Source organism: Orcinus orca, chromosome 12 (genome assembly GCF_937001465.1).
Source record: "Orcinus orca chromosome 12, mOrcOrc1.1, whole genome shotgun sequence".
Classification (NCBI taxonomy): Eukaryota; Metazoa; Chordata; class Mammalia; order Artiodactyla; family Delphinidae; genus Orcinus; species Orcinus orca.
In genome coordinates this window covers 48,509,552-48,525,305 of record NC_064570.1, presented here as the reverse complement: position 1 = coordinate 48,525,305, position 15,754 = coordinate 48,509,552, and the positions used below count along the sequence as shown (strand labels likewise).

At 37.9% G+C, this 15,754-nt stretch overlaps 1 protein-coding gene across 2 annotated transcripts in view; it reads right to left on the bottom strand.

Moving 5' to 3' along the window:
* The window catches only part of METTL24 (methyltransferase like 24), a 109,390-nt gene that overhangs the window by 55,721 nt on the left and 37,915 nt on the right, over positions 1 to 15,754 (bottom strand). For both annotated transcript variants that reach the window (XM_033418663.2, XM_004264726.3), the window contains exons 3-4: positions 11,224 to 11,363; positions 2,030 to 2,258 (exon numbers count right to left, since the gene is read on the bottom strand). In XM_033418663.2, coding sequence (XP_033274554.2) covers positions 2,030 to 2,258; positions 11,224 to 11,363 — 369 coding nt within the window. The remainder of the gene's footprint in view (positions 1 to 2,029; positions 2,259 to 11,223; positions 11,364 to 15,754) is intronic.

The window sequence follows — 15,754 nt, the reverse complement described above, 5'->3', positions numbered from 1 at the left end:
TCCTTTTATCTGGCACCACGTAGCTTCTAGCTAGAAGCATGTTCCTAATGGAAGCAATCACTCACCAATGGCTTTAGATTTTGTTGTTTTTGTTTTAAAGGATTCACCCAAAAAATCTCTATGAAAGAATACCAGTATCTTTTCGATTTTCAGCAAGGGACTCTTTTTTAAGCGACAAATACATACTTGGCAATTCTGAGCCAGATCACTTTCACTATTTATGGGGTTCTTTCCTCCATTTTTTTTTTATTATGGTAAAAATCACGCAACATAAAATTACCATCTTAATCATTTTTAAGTGTCATTATTAGTGTTTTCAATAAAATAATAGCCCTAAGAATATAAAAAATCCTTTAAAACATTTATCCCTTTTAAGTATCACTGTAAATATTTCTGCTGTCTCAGGAGCAGTGTTGTAAAAGGCATCATGCTTCAGCTACAGCATAAAGGTTCGCCCACTGCAGCTCCCATGGAGTTAATTAAACAAGCACAATTCAGGTGCCTACCTGGTTATCTGAAAATACGTTTTTCATATGAAATGTGGCACAGATAAATTATATCCACAGATCATTTTTCAAAGTCAATTTTATCCTCACATTTTCCAAATCTTTGGCTAAAATATTATCCAATAAAAGCAAAATGGCTTTGTGTTTTTCACCTCTTTTCTCTACTCAGTCTTTTCTTTGAAGAATGGGGGTGGAGGGCCAGGATGTAAAGAGCATTAAGGGGGAGCAGCAAGACTCCTAAATGAACACAAGGAATCAGTAGTTAGCTCTTTGAATAACCTAGAGTTGACATGCTAAAAGGGTCAAGCCTGTAATTTTCAGCTACAAAAAACATGTCTATGAAGGTAACATGCAGCAAAAACAAAACAATATTCTGAAAAAATGCTCTCACTTCTTTGGGTTCTGTTCAAAGATTTTACGCAAAAACCCCTATACGTGTTTCATTAAGGCTCCTAACTATTAAATGCTAGTTACTCTGAATGGCAAGTCAAAATACAAATCAAAATAAATACAAAATTCAAAACACATGTTAAAAGAACACCAAATTCTTTGAAGTTGTTCTTGAAGAAGTTCCTGTTGTCCAATTAAAGGAAGTTTTTGTTTTCTGTTTTTGGATTTTTTTTTTTAAAAGGAGGAGGAGGAAGGGGAGGAGGGGGAGGGGGAGCAAAAAGAACAGTGCAGAGGAAAAGTCTTTTTATTAAAGATCAAGCAGCCAACTCAGATTTAAAATTGAGTTCCATGTACACTGTATCTCAGGAACACCCATTCTGGCATGTCCTAAATTACATGTCATCTCTGGCTGGGAATAATAGGCCAAGATAGGCCAAGCCCAAGAAGAGCTGGTAATCAAAGGCAAGACAACTACACTCAGGAGAATTTCTCTAGTATCTACCTACAGAATGCAATTAGTCACATCTAAAAATTGCTTTCAAAACATGCAGTTCAAAGACTGAGTTTCCTTTTGCTATCCATTCACAATAAAATATTTGTAGAGATTTGACGTCTTTTGACATAATTATATCAGTTGCAATACATATAATGTCCATTCAATTTTACAAAGTACATTTTAATCAAAGCTACATGTATCTTCTGACCTTTAAGAGACTCAAAATCATTGTTACAACAGTGAGAAACAAGCGATCTCTTATCAAACACAAACCTGGTTCTGATTACTTTTTGTATTTGAAGCTGACATAAGTAGTTTGCTCTGTCTGGAAATTTAAAATCAATTCCCAAATGGAAATGGTACTCTTGAGCCCACACCAGAGTAAGTTTCTTACTCTCCTTGCCCAGTCTTGGTCAAAACCTTAGCACTACTCAACAGCAACTAAAATCTTGAAATCAATTTAAAATCTCTATCCTTGCCCAAACGTTATATCTACAGAGCTGACTCAATAAATAATGATAAGTGATCAGTAAGGTTAAAACTGGACCTTCAACTATCCAATCCTTGGTTTGCATTAAAAAAAAAAAATCTTATGAGTTTGTTCACTTTAACTATGAAATCAAATGAAAAATCTGACCTTGTGATGCCCAAATTCATTCAAAATGGTTCTCAGTTTTCTGGTGTTGCTATATGGTTTTCGGGCAGCAACAGCTGGATGGGAGTCCCGCCAGTCGACGGACAAGCGGTGATACCAAAAACGCTCACTCTCCAGAACATGAGCTGATTTAACAGTAGGATCAAAACGATGCACTTCACATCCATCATTGGCCATGCTGACCTCAAAATGGGTATCATCACTTCCCAGCCTGTAAAGAAAGAGGATGAAAATCAACAACAAAAAAATATATGGAGCAAAAGTGTTGTATTGACAAAAATGACAGTGCCAAGGTCAATTTTCTTAGTCATATCAAGCCTTCTCCTGTTTTAACACATGGCTTGTTGTACACATTCCATAAACCTTCCTTCACAGAAAGTATTAAAGCTAAAAGCTTCTGGATAAAAGAAAGGAGAGAAATTATGTGCTAAATGCAGACCAGAGAACCACATGTTCAAACATGTAGAAGCATATCAAATTGATTTTTTTAAAAATGATATAAATTATAGTAGCAATGAAACAAAGAAGACTATCTAGTCGTCTTAAGAGATTTTCTCAGAATATGTCAAAAATATAAGTCTGAGCAACAGTTCCCTTAGGGAGAGGTGCATGGCTATGGCGCTGTGCATGCAGTTTGACTTAAAGACAACAGCTGTTTTCTTAAGAACGGAGTGCATTTTAAATAGTACAGTTAAAGAAAAAAGGCAGACGTATGTGGTTCTACTGGATCTAGTACTCAAGAAGCAAGAGGTATATCACCTAAATTCACATCAGCAGGGGGCAGAAATCATGAATTAGTTGTACTTAAGTACCCAGTTAGGTAACACATATTGTGGAATATTCATAGTTACAAATTTTTATTTACTCATAAATATTCCTTACTTGGTGATATAAGATTCATAACTTTGATTAAAGCATCATTTTGAATGAAAAAACATGAAATTAACCAAGAGAAGATGATTTTTTTTTTAAAAAATGGTGATTATGACTTTTCTGCCCCAAATACTATAATTAGATGTGCTTAAAGATACCAAAATCCCAGAGTATCTATAATGCATTGGCCAAACCTGAACCCAGGGCAGAAATGCTTCATCCTCTTAGACTCTACTATTACAGACTATTTTATAATTTGGAAATATACAAGTTTATTGGGTAACAATTTAGTTAACTAAAGTAAGTCTTCACTACAGAGATCTTCCACCTAAACATTCTTAATATTGTTTGCCTTGTTCTCTCCCTTCACTCCCACTACATTCTTTTAATCTCACTGGACCCATGTCATGTTAGCCCTCTGCTATTCTTCAGCTGTAATTCTCTTGACACTTTTGGCTAGAAAAAGATTCAGCACTCTTCTCACAAACATTCCCATTCCTTCTACCCAAGAGATCCTGTTTCCTATTTTCAACCTCCTATTGAACCCACACAGCTCAGACCATTGTAATCTCTATCCAAGCTTTCCCCCAATTTGTTCATTATCTAATCTGGTGTTGCAGATTGACTTGCTGGCCCTAACTCTTCACCCCTTCATCCACACTACTGCCATGCTCATCACGTATGGAGTGTCCTTTCCTGTCCCTTGATTTTTTGGCTTGGCTATGTGACTTGCTTTTTGGAAGAAAGGGACATGATACCAGTCCTGATCCTAGGCTTCGAGCACTTCAAGAATGAACAATGGTTCACTCTTTTGTACTATTATTGTGACAAAAACATACCCTGGATAGCTTGCTGGTCTCAGGAAACTAAAAGACACGAGGAGCAGAGGTGTCCCAGACAATCCACTGGCCTTCTATGAAACACACAGCTGCCCTTAGCCACCTCAGCCTGAAGTAAAGTCTCTCAGCTGAGCCTGACGTGGATCAACTGAAGCTCAGCTGATCTGCAGACATGTGAGCAACAATAAATAATGGTTTTAAGCTACTGAGTTTTAGAGTGACTTGTTACATAGCAACAGCTAACTGATAAACCTGGCATTAAATGTATATCTAAGAGTTGCAGTAGACGCTGCAAAGCACTTTTTAGTACACAGATTTATTTCTTTATAGATCAGAATGTTATAGAACTCACCTGTCCCAAGAGATTTTTCACTTAATTGAATTTGTTGAAATTTAGGGAATTCCCTGGCAGTCTAATAGTCAGGACTCCACACTTTCAGTGCAAGGGCCTGGGTTTGATCCCTGGTCGGGGAACTAAGATCTCGCAAGCCGTGTGTCATGGCCAAAAAAAAAGAATTTTTTGAAATTTAGATGAGCAAAACCTGTGTTATCATGGAAACATGGAACCCAGTGGAAAAATGGCAGTCCTGTAGCTTTACTAAGAGAACAAAACACTAGTCAAATAAGTACTCATTAAATATAATTTCCATATAAATTTTCTATGTAAAAAAGTGAATGATTTCTCCATGAATTTTCAAAATATAATTTCAAGAAAACACTTTCCACTGTAAAACATGTATGTATTTTAATCAAGCCCTCAGAAATTTTTAAGAATTAACCACATAACAGCTGTGTAACTAGTTTTTTTAGTAAGGCACTATATTATGTATTGATATGTTTTTAATTTAAACTAGCTTCTTACAATTAAAAAAATAACAAACACACTTAGAAAAAGTTAAAGTTGTATATAAGTATATAAAACAAAAAGTTTCCTACCACGAGAATTTTAGCCATCAATTTCCAGAGATAATCAGTTAGCAATTTTTTGTGTATCCTTCCAGAGATTTTCTACACATGTACAAGGATTCTCTATTAGAAATATCATAAGTACACATACACATATATAAGTTAATCATTAGATGAAGGGGAACTATTCTGTATGATACACTAAATAACATGAAACTACTGAAATTTGTAAATTTTCTGTTATGCTTTTACTAAACAAAATCCATTTAATCTAAATGTATAATATGTACTGTACTGGAAAGTAATAAACTACATTTATTTAATCAAGGTCTGTAATTCTTACTTTCATTTATTCAAAATGGTATTGCTACTTCTTCACACTTAGTTTAAATTAGTCAAGTTTGTGGTAGGTGTAAAAAGCAACAGGAAGAACAAATTTAATATACGTAAGTGTTGCAAAAAGTGGCCCAAAGGGGTAAAATCAGGACTCAAATCCAATCCAGGTAGTTCCAAAGCATGTGCTCTTTACACTCTACCTCACTGCAAGTAAGGGTAGGACATAGAATCATGGAAGGAATATTTGTGAACTTAGGGATCTAGGAAATTGTCAGCTACTAGATAGTAAAGCTCCATGAAGTAAAGGGCTGTGTCAATCTTGCTTATTTCTATATCCCTAGTGCTGAGGAGATAGATGAATGATGACAGACAAACCCACAAAATGCTGCACTAAGTAAAAGAAAACTATTAGGTAGGGTCTGGAATTCCCAGAATATACAGTACAATATCCAACACAGCATGGAATGGGCTACATTTCACTGACTTATTCATGTTTATTAATAAATATTTACGGAGCACTTTATATGTTCAAGGCAGTACCCTAGACACCAGAGACAGATAAATTAAACATGATCCTTGATCTGAAGAAACTCAGAAGTAGTAAAGAAGAAAGATTTTTGAACAAATAACTACAATAAATTAAGTAAAAGAAAATTCTTTTTATAGCAAAAATGTATTTAGTCTATAAGGAAACTATTTTCTGCACTTATTTAACTGGAAAGAGAATTCGCTGTAGAAAATTTTACTTTATAGAAATTATCTGTCTATCTGTATCTATATATATACATATATATAGATCATGATCATATGGCTTTTACCTCAAAGTCTAAGACAGTTGTTCCAGTTCCTGCCATCACAACTGCATTCCAGCCATCAAGAAAAGTAAAAGGGGAGGTGAAGGTCACATCCTTTCCTCCTAGGTGCATGGCCTAGAAATTGCACACATCACTTGCACTCATATCACATTGCTCAAAGTTAGTCATATGGCCACTTGTAGCTGCAAGGAAGGCTAGAATATGCAATCTTTGGCAAGGTGGCCACGTGCCCTGCTAAACTCAGGAGTTCCGTTACCAAAGAAGAATGGAAGAATGAATACTGGGGGACAATTAGCAATTTCTACTATAACCCATTTTTGAAATAGTTAAGCTGTTAATACATATATTCAAAGGTATAAGCCTTCATGAAGACTGTAACCTACCCTTCTATGTGGCAGAGAGATAAATTATATAACTCATGCTTATAAATATTACGCTGTATATGTTAATGGAGAGGTTTGAGATCACAAAAACTCTTCAGTACAGAAAGGTCATCAAATCTGAGGGATTTGTTGAAGAAATAGGAAGGGGGCAGATAACAAGACTAAACAGCCAAAGGTAGTAGAATAACAGAGTAACCATTTTTGCCCTCCTCTCCTGATGTCTCAGAAAGCAACAACTAGGATCCCTAAGTGTGGGTGTGCAGGATGTGCACTAAACAACTCTAGGGGGCACCACGCCTAATCACTATAATGATTATGCAGCAGATAAGTAAAGGTTCTTGAGAGAGCAAATGCCTTTCCCATGTTGTATAAAAGTGTCCCTTGAACTAGCTACAGTGCTGGCAACTGCATCCCCTTTAGTGTTACTGAAGAGTAGAAGGGATGGATGTGGCACTGTTTCAAGTCCTTGGTTATTCTTTTAAAATATTTCCAAGAGTATTGAGGTGACTATCCTTTATGTTCCCTAAGAAGCAAAAGCTCAGAGTATAAACACATGAAGAGATGCTCAAGATCATTAGCCAGTAGGGAGAAACAAAATAAAACTATAATGAGATACCATTTCACATCTACTAGGATGGCTATAATCAAAAAGACCAATAATAGTAAGTGTTGATGACAATGTGGAGAAATTGAAACCCTCATACATTGCTGGTGGGAACATAAAATGGTATATAACCAAGAGAAATGAAAACATATGTCCACACAAAAACTCATACATGACTGTTCATAATAATATTATTCATAGTAGCCAAAAAAGTGGAAACAACCCAAATGTCTATCAGCTGATGAATGAATAAATAAAATGTGGTATATCCATACAATGGAATACTATTTGGCAGTAAAAAGGAATGAAGTACTGATACATATTACAACACGGATGAACCCTGAAAGCATTATGCTAAGTGAAAAAGCTAGTCAAAACACCACATATTATATGCTTTCATTTATCTGAAATGTCCAGAATAGGTGAATCTATAGAGACAGAAAGTAGATTAGTGGTTGCCTAGGACTGGGAGACAAAGAGCTGAAAGAGGGATGGAGGGAATTGAGAGTCAGTGCTACTGGGTACAGGCCTTATTTCTTGCGGTGATGATAATGTTCTAAAATTGACTGTGGTGACTAAAAACAATTGAATTGTACCCTTTAAATGGATGAATTGTGTGTTATGTGAATTATACCTCAATTTAAAGCTGTTTAAAAAAATTAAAAAATAAAATCAGAGCAGATACAGGGAAAGTTTTTAACTCTCATCACTGAAGACAGAAAGGTTGGAAGAAGTAAGACAATTAGTGTTTTTCCCAGGAGGAGTTTCAGTCGTCCATTCCTCATCCTAGCAGGAACCAGAGAATCTGGCCAAATAATTATCTAGATCTGTAAACTGCCAACTACTAGAGAAGGAGAAATAGGTTTTCCAAAGCATAAATGACATTGAATAGTGGATTAAAATATTTTATAATTATTAATTTTTATTAAATAACATTGCATAAAACGACAAGACTTCATCTAAAATATATTCTTAACAGGGATGATATCACACCTAAGGAGGCAAAAATTGATTCTTGAGGGCCAAAAAAAATCTTCTTGTTTTTATGTCTAAAGCATAGATAATACATATGTTACATAAACAGATATACGGTGTATCTATAGTATTAAAATTTCATGGGGAGAGTGATTAGGAAAAAAATTGTCTAAAAAGGGTCCTTGGGTCCATGATTTTCTGATTCCTCATTCATATAGAATATGAGCTCCTGGGCTTCCCTGGTGGCGCAGTGGTTGAGAGTCCACCTGCCGATGCAGGGGACGCAGGTTTGTGCCCTGGTCCAGGAAGATACCACATGCCGCGGAGCGGCTTGGCCCGTGAGCCATGGCCGCTGAGCCTGCGCGTCCAGAGCCTGTGCTCTGCAACGGTAAAGGCCACAACAGTGAGAGGCCCGCGTACCGCAAAAAAAAAAAGAATATGAGCTCCTGCTGTGCTAATTAAACTATTGAAAGATAAAAATTTTGGCTCTGAAGCTCATTCATTCCTCTTGAAATGCTCAGGGCAACCAGAAGTCCCAGATTTTCTGCCTAAGATATTGGCTCTTGTTGCCTAACCATGTATCAGTATCAAATTTTCTTCTGTCTCACATTGAGAATCTGTCTTCAAACCAAGTGGTATTAACATGTCAGAGAACTAAAGGAGAGATGAAAAAGATTTACCTATGTATTATCCCTTCTCAAGTTTTCTCTTCTATTCCCACTCCTACCCCTGAAATATAATCTTTGACATGAAGGATAAAAAGATGATTTTCCCAATGCACTTTAGCTACCACCCTCATCCCCACCCCATCTCCCCACCATCACCCCTCCGCCTCACACACAAAAAGACTTTCAGGGCAGGCCCCATCTAAAGTCATGCAGCAGACAAAATATCATCATGTGAACCCACATCCTCTCCTCCTATCTCTTCTCTTTCTCTTTCTCCGTAACATAACCTTCCTTTTCAGTGCCTTCCCCTATCTTAATTGGTCTATTCTATCCCTTTTCAAAATTAAAAAGGAGCTTCTTTAAATTTTCAACTGAACTTTACTCAGAGTATACTCTCCTAGGAAAAGGTCTTTTACATTAACTACAGAATAAAAAGCTTTGTTTCTTAGTAAAGAAATTTCAGACATCAGAGAGAAGGTAGAGGTGATGGCTGCTTCTGTTCTTGGGAGTGGAAGAAAGGTAGGACATGGATCAGAAGGAGGGCATTCAGCCTCTGCTTTCTGATCAGTATATCCTCAGATCCCTTCTTCCTCTCACCCCCAGAAGGCCACCACCCCTCCTCACCCCTCCGTTGCAGCTTCATTCATTATGCTCAGGATAGGAATGGCTGCCACAGCCCTGAGGTTTGGAGCACATACTGCCTGGATGTGGGTGCCCCGTGACCCACCTGCCACCTGCCCTCCCCACCCATCTCACAGCTATCCCAACACGCCTAAATGCTTGCACCTCAGGACCACCACTTCTTCCCTCAGCATCAATTGAGGTGTTGTCAGTTGGCTATTTACCTGCCCCTGAAGCAAGCAATTCACCTGAGAAGATTCTCAATCCTGAGTAACAGGACAATCAACATAAACATCCACAATCCAAAGCATCCTTTTTTAGGACATAAGAAATATTTTCTTTAGTTTCCAGTTTTCAATTAAGCATTGTTAGGTTTTAAATCAAATGTTGGCACTTAAAATCTATTCACTTCTTTTCCCAGTAGAATTCAACTGCTCCTATCTGCTCTTTACAAAGTTGATTTTGAATAGTGAACATTTAAATGAAAATAAGAAACTACCTTTTTACATGTAATAATCTGAAATCTCACAGCAGAACCACTTCATCTAATGGCTCTGAAGTATAAGGAAAGCAAAAAGGAACGTGAAAAATTTCCCCCAAAACAGCTTTCACAGTTTTGTTTTACACAGTTGTATGCTTTAAATGAAATTATTCCGGGGTGTAAAATATTAACCAAAACATAAAGGCAGTTTGGAGCAAGAAAACAGGACCAAGCTGAGATCTCTAATTTGCATGTAGTACTGTGCAATTATTTTTATGACCTATTTTCATACATTGTTAATATGATATAAAATAAACTTTCGACTCTCACAAGTTCCCATTCTTTATACAATCTTGCATCATAGCTGGCGGGCTCCCAAAAAAAGAGCTCTGTTCTAATCAACTGGCTGAGCAACTCATTTCCTAATCTTCAGGCTCCTAGTTTAAACCATGGCAGAACCAGCTTCCCTCTTTAGTCTTCTTGCCTCAAGCAATCTTTATGTAGCAAATATATATTTAGTGCCTACCGTGTACCACGCTCCACTGATAATATACCATGGCTCTTCATTTAACCCATAGAAGAATGTGTCCATTATCCTGAAACTTATTTCAAACTTGTTGTTTTTGCTTTTGTTTTAATCCACAATGACTCTAAGAATTCTTGTTTGGTGAAGTTTGACAACGGTCGTGATCCTCCGTGCGTTAGCACCTTTTGGTGGGTCTCCACAGCACCCAAAAATCAGCTCTGAACCCTTATCATCTAGGATTCTGGGTGGCAGCTGTCACTCATGAGCCTGAATGTAAATCATAGAGGAGATGAAACCTATTGGTGAGGAACAAGCAGAGGACACTTGTGAGGGTCCCCAGTATTTTGTAAAGGACTCCAGGGATCTTGCCTGAGAACCTAACCACACAGCTTCTAGAGTCGACGCAATAGAGTATTCCAAACAAAAATAACCCTCTCCTACCTTTTTTTTGAGACACATATAATTTGAAAATTCTCGGGACTGTTTATATGAATACTGATGCGTTTCGTATATTTTTTATATAATCTCATTATTTTATATTCACCCTTTTACAAAAAGCTCTCTATATCTATGCGTACATTTAGGTCATTTTCAGCCTGAATAACTGAATATCAATAACTTCCCACAGTTTTGACAAAATCTCATTATTTTCATAGGAGTTCCCTCTTCTTTCTTTTTACAGTGTAAAAGTACACACAGATTTACCATTGGCATTGAACATAAAATAAACATAAAACATAAAAATCCAACAGTGGCCATTTGTCTTGGGTCACTCATCATAACTGAGCATAAAATTTCTAACATACTCACTGTTCCTTTTTTTTCTAGGTGCATTCTTAATACTTTTCTGTTTCTAATAAGAATGCTCTAATTCTAGCTGAGAATCATCGGCTTCACCAAGAGGATCATCATCATGCTGAAAATGGAAGTTGTCAACTTACTACCAACAGAATGGGAGAGAAAGTGGCCCTGGCCACTGGTGCTCTGCAAGTGCCCACAGTTACATAACAGAGAGATGAGTCTGAAATGATGGCAGGAGAAGAAGCATAGCACCCGTTATACCCTGCAACCATTCATAATTTGTGTTGCTGAAAAAGCGTTGGCTGCCTGCAGGAGCGTTTTTTGTTTTCTGCTGTAAAATGTACTTACCCTAAAGAATAGAGGCGGCACTGCTTGTTGCGAATTTGATGACCTAAGCCAAACCTGTCATCAAGACAGACAGACCAGGGCTTTTTTGAAGGGCTGGAGTCAGTAGCCAGGCTGTCTGTGCTCACGTGATCACACGCAATCTGTAAGGATTGGAAATCAATGTGAATAATTTAAAGCACCGGGTGATAGATGGTAGGTAGAGATTTAACTGCTTTCCCAGTCCCTGAAAACCGTAATGGGAGAGTTATGTCCTTCTCCACTGCTAACTACTCCCCTCCCCAGGGAATCACAAGACTGCTGTAAAATGTTTGGAGGAATTCCAAATACTAGATTATAAGTAACCTCGTGGAGACTAGAGGCAGGTTTGAAGGGAAGTTAAGAACTGCTATAGCCTTGTGCATGGAGTATACAGGGGAGAACAAATCAGGAGCAAGGAAGGCAGGGAGGAAAAGTCAGGAAAGCTCTGCAGAGGTGTGTCAGTCTTGGAGGAGGAACAGAACATGACTAAGAGGCTGAGACCAAGAAGGGCATTCCAGACATGGAGAACAGTGCTCCCAAACCACAGAGGTCTGTTACCCACAGCATTCCTATTAGAAATTGTGAGATATGACCAAGAGCATAGATCTTTGAAGGATACAAGATTATCTACTCTTTATCTCAGGCAGATACGGTCGGGCCACCATGGTCTGACCAAGCATGTGTTAACCAAGGTAAACAGCTTGGGGTCAAGTGAGACTAATGCATAGTTCCTACTAATAAAACAGTACTCTCTGGGTTACACTGGTCCATTGAAATTCCTCCTGGGGGGAAAGGGCAAGAGCCCCAGCCAGGAAGGAGGTTTTCCAGAGCTAGCCAAAGCAACTCTCTTAACTCATCCATCAAAATTAGATAAGAAAACCAAAAGGAACATGTATCTAAGTCAAGTGGAAGGAAGCCAGTCTCTAATTTCAAATGCACATTAAGTAAACATACTTAGTGAGGAATTCTGACTTGTGTTGGAGGCTGGCACTGTGTGCACAACTGAGGCTGTTGGAACCAAAGAAAACAAGTTCTGTGGCCAAGGTATTTATCTTACTGAGCAACAGTATTTCCGCCTAATCCCTCAAAACTCTCACAGTCGTCATGATGCTCCATGAATCATGCAGCAGCTTTTGCTGTCACATCACAGACAACAGACCACTCCAGATGCAAAGGATGTTTTGAGGTTCACTGCTTTAATACATTAGAAAACATAACAGGACAATTTTCTTCTTAAGAAGGTACTCCAGACTTGCCCAATCCTTTTATTTAACTGATTTTCCAAAATGTTAATCTGAAAAGAGCATATTACATGGAGCCAGCATCTCCCTTATTCTTGCTGTAATCTAGGGCTGGCCTGGCAAAATTATCCTGGCACTATCTATCAGTGACTGAGAGAGAGCCTTCTGCTAGAATCTGGACATTTTATAGGAAAGCTTAAAAAGTGAAATCCTAAATATTTATCTGTTCTTTTCTTTTGATGAAATAAAAACTCACATTTTAAGGCAAGAAAAATTTAAACATGAAATTTTATAACCCACCACACGCCTTGTATGTGCAGACATCTTTGGTGAACTTTATGTACAATGCAAATACATCTTTCCCCTTAAAGATAAGAGACTGGTGCAGAACAGACTGGGTCAGATGACCTGGGGAGATACTGGGCCACAACTAATGGAAATTCTTAGCTTAAATACTTACTTAGGACCTTATTAATGTTACTAGCTATATTACTTGTAGTCTGCCTATTTTGCAAGATAATTGTTTCTTGTAGTACTACCATATGTGTGATGGAGCCTTCAATAAAATTAATGATGATTAGATGACTTGAAACAACTGACCAAATATATAGTCCTGTAAGAGCAAAGACTGTAATAGTGTAACTTTGGACATGAGAAGCAACAAGAGCAAGCATTTCCTAGACCATAACAGACTAGAAAGACAGATGGTCCAGAGGCTTTTGACTATACTTAACAGGGCCAAGTCCAGTAATAGCATATTAAGTAGCCTATCAATGAAATCCTTGACTGACCTGGGAATGAGCATTCCTAGTGCCGTGAGACTAATTGATCATGAAATGCCTCCCAAACCTTGGTCAGAATTAAGACCAAAAGGGAGGGGATTGTAGAATAAAGAATGTTGCCCACCACCTAGTTCTACAAGAATCTCATTAGCCACTGCAGTCACTGACCTACAGTACACCCTGAAAGGAATTCAGGGCAAAATCAGGATGAGACATTCTGTGCTCTGGAAAAACTGGCAGAATAGGCCTTCAGATAGTTAGATATTTTCAGGGGAAAATGTATGAATCCTGTTTCTTGCATCTGCCCATACTTAGAAAAGCACTATAACTATTAACTAAGATACCTGTTCCTTGCTATTAATAGTAACTTTCTACCAAGATGTGTTATTGATTGCACGGACCCCTTTGTCAAAATCATATATCTACTAACCTCCCCCCTAACTTCCTCAGAACAGTCCTCAGAGCTGAGAGACCATCTCCCAGGTAATAATCCTCAGTTTGGCCTGAATAAAATTTTCCATTTCTTTCTCAGATTCACTATTGATTAATTTGTCAATATCCTCAACCCAGTATCTTGCTCTCAATACTTCTCTATCCACAACCATGGTTTAAAGAAAAAAGTGATAATAGAAAATGGAATTGAATCTTCTCTCAAGCAACTAGTACAGAACACACTTATTAACTGGATCCATCAACATGTTAATTTGTATAATTCATTTCCTACGATTCTCCCACAAATAAATGGAAATTATGCCTCTGCCTGCCCACTTCTTGCCTCCACTCACCCACCCAAAGGAGAAGCTGCTAATCTAATTAGTCAAAGCTCAATGTTCATCTGGCTGGTTTTCACTAGTAGGTAGATTATGATGCCTTCAACCTTCACTGGAACTTGGTTCCACGCCCTGGCTCCTGCAGGCAGTTAGTTAAGCCCAGGCAGTTTGGTGGGCCCCAAAGACGTGCCTGGATCTCCTAAGACTGAACCTTTTGTTCTAGGGCAGCTTCCTGGGGGTATTTTTATTAAAGTGGTATGATGATTTATTTATTTATTAAAATGGTATGATGATTTGCTATTGTTTCTTTGTATGTACTCTCCCTAAAAGCCTCCAAAAGACGGATCAGGAGACTGACATTCGCAGGTACTTGTTCATAGAACCCTCCCAACACCATTTAAACCTAACTCTAGCCTCTCCCACTGCGTTTCTCAAGGTGTGGCCCACCTACATTCTGATGGATGTGGGAGTACTTAAAAATGCAAATTCTTGAGTCCCACTCCATTCTATAAAATCAGAATCTTTGAGGCCGATGCACATGAACATGCATTTTAATAAGCTCCCCCAGGTGATTGTTACGCAGGTGGTCCTGTGAGTTTCCTGGCAGCCTTTTGTAAAGTCCCACTGAAATGTTCCAGCCTGGCCTCACCTGTGCCTTAGCAAATTAAGGGAAGAGGCTACACTTGGGCCAGAGCTTTCAACTGAAAACAGCAGCCTCTCCAACCTCACCCCTAGCAAAGGGCCAGAGAGGCGGCCCCTACAATTAGCCAGAGGCCCCCAAGAGTCCGCTAAGTCAAGATAGAGGGCTTTGAGGTTCAGCTGCTCCTCCACTGAACCTTGAGGAGTGGGGTTTTATTCTATTAAAGTTAACACTTTAAGCATTTCTTCTTCTTCCACAGACTTCATCTTGCACAGATATCCCTACTGGAAAAACATTCTTTTCCATTCAATCTCTGCTAATGTTCCCCTTTCCTCTCCTAGCTCAAAAATAGAACACAGAAGTTTTTCCATTTTAACCATTTATTAACCATCTCATTAATATACATTAGCTTTTGAAAACAACTAGGAGTAAGGACTCAGTAAAATTCAGCTCCTAAAAATTAATTAAATATTGATTTTTCAAACTTTGTTAAGATTTATGGCCAGGGCTTCAATGAACTCTCTTGTGAGCAAAATCAGCGAGGGCAGTAACTCCTAGCTAAGTTCTAACTTAGGTAATTATGGGTTTTTTTCTCCCTCTCTCTAATTCCCCTTGTAATTTTAGCCATATAAACAGAATTAAGCCTGGACAAAGGAAATAGACTCCAGGAAAAAGTGTTTTCTGAAATGCTTTTTAGTTATTTAACTTGAAGGGATCTAATTTATTTTCATTTCATTTTGTATCCCAAAAGCCTGAACAGCATTTCTGCCAACCCATAAGTAGAATCTGGCAAAGGGAGGCCTTAAATTTTGGGTACTTGGCAAGAATTACTTCAATAATCAAACTGTATGTTAATGAAATACATTATTTTGAAAGGTAAAATATCAAGGAAAGAGTTGTATTTTTGTTGCTTTTATCCCGGTTTGTGTGTGTGTGCATGTGTGTAGCAGTAAATATAATAGAAACTTCTTGTAAAAAAGTTTGTAAAATTTGTAAAATCTGAATCTCTAGATCCATAGGTTCTTATGTCATTCTTACAATCAGTTAGATGGGTAGATGATTAGATAGATAGATAGACTG